Below are 4,230 nucleotides of genomic sequence, written 5' to 3' on the forward strand. Positions count from 1 at the left end.
AGGGACATGGTTTAGTGGTGGAGTTGGCAGTTGAGATTTTCAGTTGGACTATGTTTTTAAAGGTCTCTTCCAACTAAAATGATTCTACGGTTCCATGACTATGCTCTGTCAGGAAGTATATTCTAATCAAGTGAGCTGAGCAAATACAGGTGACGTGATCTTTCTTGCATGACACAAGAGAGGTTTACTGATCTCTTCAGGGTTTAAAATTTATAAGTCACATTGCGGAAAAATCAAATTTGCCACATAATAATTCAAGGCCTGACAATGTCCTGATGAGTACGTGGCCTCACTCAGCAAACAATAAAAACAGGCCAAGGCACAGATGTCCAAAGGCAGCATTGCAGCAGCATCACAGAGGTGAACAGGACTGCTCATGACAGCAGAGCATCCCCATGCTATGCACTAAGTGGGCCAACCTTGTCCAAGTTGAGCCCCCTTAACACTAGACCAAGCTGTGTTGTCAAGGTCTGCCTCTGGCCAACAGTAATTGTGGTGCCAAGCGTGAGGCCTACATTCAAACACAGTATTTCTGAGCAATTTGCACAGGAAAAGACTCCTTTAAGGAGAAGACTTGACTCGCTTCTGACTCCAGAGCGACAGGATACGACATCTGAGCAGAAGCAGCTGACAGTGTCTTTTCCACCCTCCAGCAAGGAAGTCAAGGTGCTTTGAATATCTAAGATGATGTTCATCTAAGAGGATGTTCATCTAAGCCCAGCTTTTTCCTAGAAAGGGAAATCAGCAGCATATCCTTTCTAAACAGCCTTGTGCAGCTGGGAGAAAGCATCACAGGAAAAGCAAAAGCCTATAAAGGTCCTCAGTCAGCACAAGTTCTGCCAGTGCAGAGCCCTGCATGACTCCTGTATTTTCACATGCTCTGCAGAAGGTGGGTTAAGCCTGGGCAAGCACAGAAGGATGACATTGGCCATCACTGCAGACAAAGAAGCATCGGTCACTTAAATAGAATTTGTCACCCTCTTTCCACTATTGTCTTCAACTTGCCCAGCAGCTCTTTCTGGACTATTTCTTCAAAAGTTATCTGAAAACAGACAGACTTCAGGTACAACCTCGTGCCTTCAAACAGCAGCTCAGTGTGCTTCTTTTCTCCTCCAAAAGCCTCCCTAGAACCCAGATACCGCCATTTCTGCAGCACAGATGGAAACTGAGACAAATCATTGGGAACAGAGTCAGTGGTGGAATCCAGATACCCACTATCAGGTATCATGTGCTTTAACAAAATCATTTCTTTCACTGCAGGAGAGTCCCACTGGCACCAACAGCTTATGGAGCTCTGGAAGTACCAGCTGCATACATAGGACCAGGCTCCCTACACCCTGGTGCTGACAGAAGTTAGGCAGATGTCTCCAGCTTTACTCTGGCAAGGTTAGTCTTCGGCTCAAGATTATGGTTTAGGCTTAAGGAACACATAATCAGTAGCTCCTTCTCTCCAAGAGCTGTAAAAATTATAGAATGAATGTGATAGCACCATTATGAACTTAAATCGTGCTGTTAGAGGGGCACCAGGCTCTGCCCCTGCAATGGTCTTGCTTGATTTCATCAGCCCACTGGTTCAGCTATAACAGCCTCTTCGTAAGGACATGAAATCCACCCTGGAAACAGCAGGCAGATGCTATTTCTGGGATCAGTCACTTCCCAAGCTAATTCTCTACTCAGATGCTAAGTAGTCTTTAAGTTCTTGAGTATTTCTCCTGTTGCCCTCCACCTATTCACTGAGAGGCACATGATGACCTCCACCCACCAAGCTGGGTGGTGCAGTTGATCCCATAGGTGGAAGGGATGCCATCCAGAGGGACCTGGACAAGCTTGAGAAGTGGGCCCACGAGAACCTCATGAGGTTCAGTGAGGACAAGTGCAAGGTTGTGCACTTGGGTCAGGGCGATCCCAGGGATGTGGACAGAGTGGGAGAAGAACTCATGGAGAGCAGCCCTGCTGAGAAGGACTTGGGGTGCTGGTGAATGAGAAGCTCAACAGGACCCAGCAGTTGTGCAACTGCAGCCTGGAAGGTCAACTGTGTCCTGTCCCCTCAACAGAGGGGTAGGTAGCAGGGTGAGGGAGGGGATTGTCCCCCTCTACTCTGCTCTTGGGAAGCCCCATCTGGAGTCTTGCGTCCAGGCCTGGAGCCCCCAACACAAGGAAGATGTGGAGCTGTTGGAACGGGTCCAGAGGAGAGCCAGGAAGATGATCCGAGGGCTGGAGCACCTCTCTGCTGAAGAAAGATTGAGGGAGCTGGGCTTGTTGAGCCTGGAGGAGAGAAGGCTCCAGGGAAACCTCATTGCAGCCTTCCAGTACTTGAAGGGAGCTTAGAAACAGGAGGGAGAGTGACTTTAGACATGGGCAGAGAGTGACAGGACAAGGGGAAATGGTTTTAAACTGAGAGAGGGGAGATTTAGGTTACATAGTGGGAGGAAATTTTTCACCCAGAGGGTGGTGAGACACTGGAACAGGTTGTCCAGAGAAGCTGTGTATGCCCCATCCCTGGAGGCATTCAAGACCAGATTGGATGGGGCGCTGGGCAGCCTGATCTAGTGGTTGACAACCCTGTCCACAGTAGGGGGGTTGGAACTATATGATCTTTAAGGTCCTTTCCGACCCAAGCCATTCTATGACACACTAGGAGAGATGGCAAGGGCACTGCTCTCAGCATGATTGAGGTGTCCCAGCTGCGCAGTGCCCGAGTTCAGCTCTCCCCTACAGCACCCTCAGCCTCAGTCCCACAGTTTGCTTTCACTGATGTTTCTGGAGACTGAATCTTCCACATGAGCTACAGCCCCAGTACGTGTTCAGCATGATTCCACTAAAATGACAGAGTATCACTGACTGGAGAGGACAGCAACTGTCCACTGAGCTGAGCACTCCCCCAGAGCTGTAGGACAATCAACTGCTTCCCAAAGCTGGTCTGCTCTGAGGCAACTTCAGCCACCATCACCTGTCTTGTGGATATCTAGCACGCTTGCCCTTGGGAGCTGCACTACCACATTGCTTTATACAGTGAGAAAACGGATCTGGCACAAAGGAGACTGCACTGCAGGGACACCAGAGAAAACCTGGGGCCTCTCACCAGCTACCCCCTCCAGCCACCACAGAGAAGTTCTAGGCACTTCCATCAGATGCAGGTGGAGCTAAGGAACAGGGAGGCAGACTGTTTCCTGATAAAAGACTGAGGTTTCATGAGTCACTGCACCTTGAGGAGCAAGAAAACTCTGCAAACAGGACATGATGTCTAACAGCTGGAAAGAAGGACCAAGGGCAGTGATTTCCCAAATGAGGGATCAGGAAGCACCTGGTTATACTAAGTTTTGCCTCTGAGTGACAGAAGAGCTAGATAAAAGAGAAACACAAGAAACATCAGTATGTTCTTCAGTGATCTAGAACTAAGATGGACAAATCTTCAAGACACACTAACAGTGGACCACATCTGAGCCAGCTCACGTTTCACCTGAAGGGGAAAGGATTTATCATCTCCCTCCCAGAAAGTCTTACTCCAAAAAAAAGAAAAGAAGAGCCTCCACTTTACACTTGAGGGAGCAGCAAAGAACCAAGTTCACAGAGACAACCAGGCCAGCGCTCTCATGTAGTGCATGGGTCTGGTACCACGGTACTGTCCTAAGGGAAGAAACCTTCACACAAACCGTTAGTACTGACAACAGCTTCTGCCTCTTGCCAGTGGCAGCAGCACTCTGCCTCCAGCAGTTCCTTGGAAAGACTGCCTGCAGAAAGCTCAGTGACCCAAAGGATCAGGCAAGCCTGCTGAAAACTTGGAAACACATTCAGGAAGTGAATCACAGGCAGAAGACAAGCTAAGGCAGCAAGACACAAGGCTTTAAACTTTGGCACAGAACACCATACACAGGCCAGGGGCTTCATGGACCCTCTAGTGCCACCTGCCCCTTTCTGAAATCCCAAAGTGCTGTATGTGGATTCTATAGTGGGGACTGCACAAAATCATTAGCTCCAGTCCACCTTTCTCACACAATGGCACAGTGTCCTGGGTTAGATCCTCCTCCCTCTCTCCAAGGGTCATATACAGCACTCCACAGATTCCTGAGGCCTCTGCTCCTTCAGGGTTACCCAACACTCCCAGAAATATGCATTTCTTTTCTTCAACCTTCTCATTCCTCAGTGCACAGCAAAGAGGAACTGAACTTTCCACCTCAGCCCCCTTTGTTGTTTTTTTGGGGTTTTTTTTTTTTACATTTCTTCCATCTC

At 48.7% G+C, this 4,230-nt stretch overlaps 1 protein-coding gene across 1 annotated transcript in view; it reads right to left on the minus strand.

Annotated features, from left to right (window-relative positions):
• Positions 1 to 973: 973 nt before the first annotated feature.
• LOC104531096 (protein scribble homolog) overlaps positions 974 to 4,230 on the minus strand; it is a gene marked incomplete at its 5' end in the record, with an annotated part of 20,234 nt that continues 16,977 nt past the window's right edge. The window contains one exon of the mRNA XM_010175884.2: positions 974 to 1,147. Within this exon, the coding sequence (XP_010174186.2) occupies positions 974 to 1,147 (174 nt within the window). The remainder of the gene's footprint in view (positions 1,148 to 4,230) is intronic.

Source organism: Antrostomus carolinensis, unplaced genomic scaffold (assembly GCF_000700745.2).
Source record: "Antrostomus carolinensis isolate BGI_N321 unplaced genomic scaffold, ASM70074v2 scaffold22219, whole genome shotgun sequence".
Lineage (NCBI taxonomy): Eukaryota > Metazoa > Chordata > Aves > Caprimulgiformes > Caprimulgidae > Antrostomus > Antrostomus carolinensis.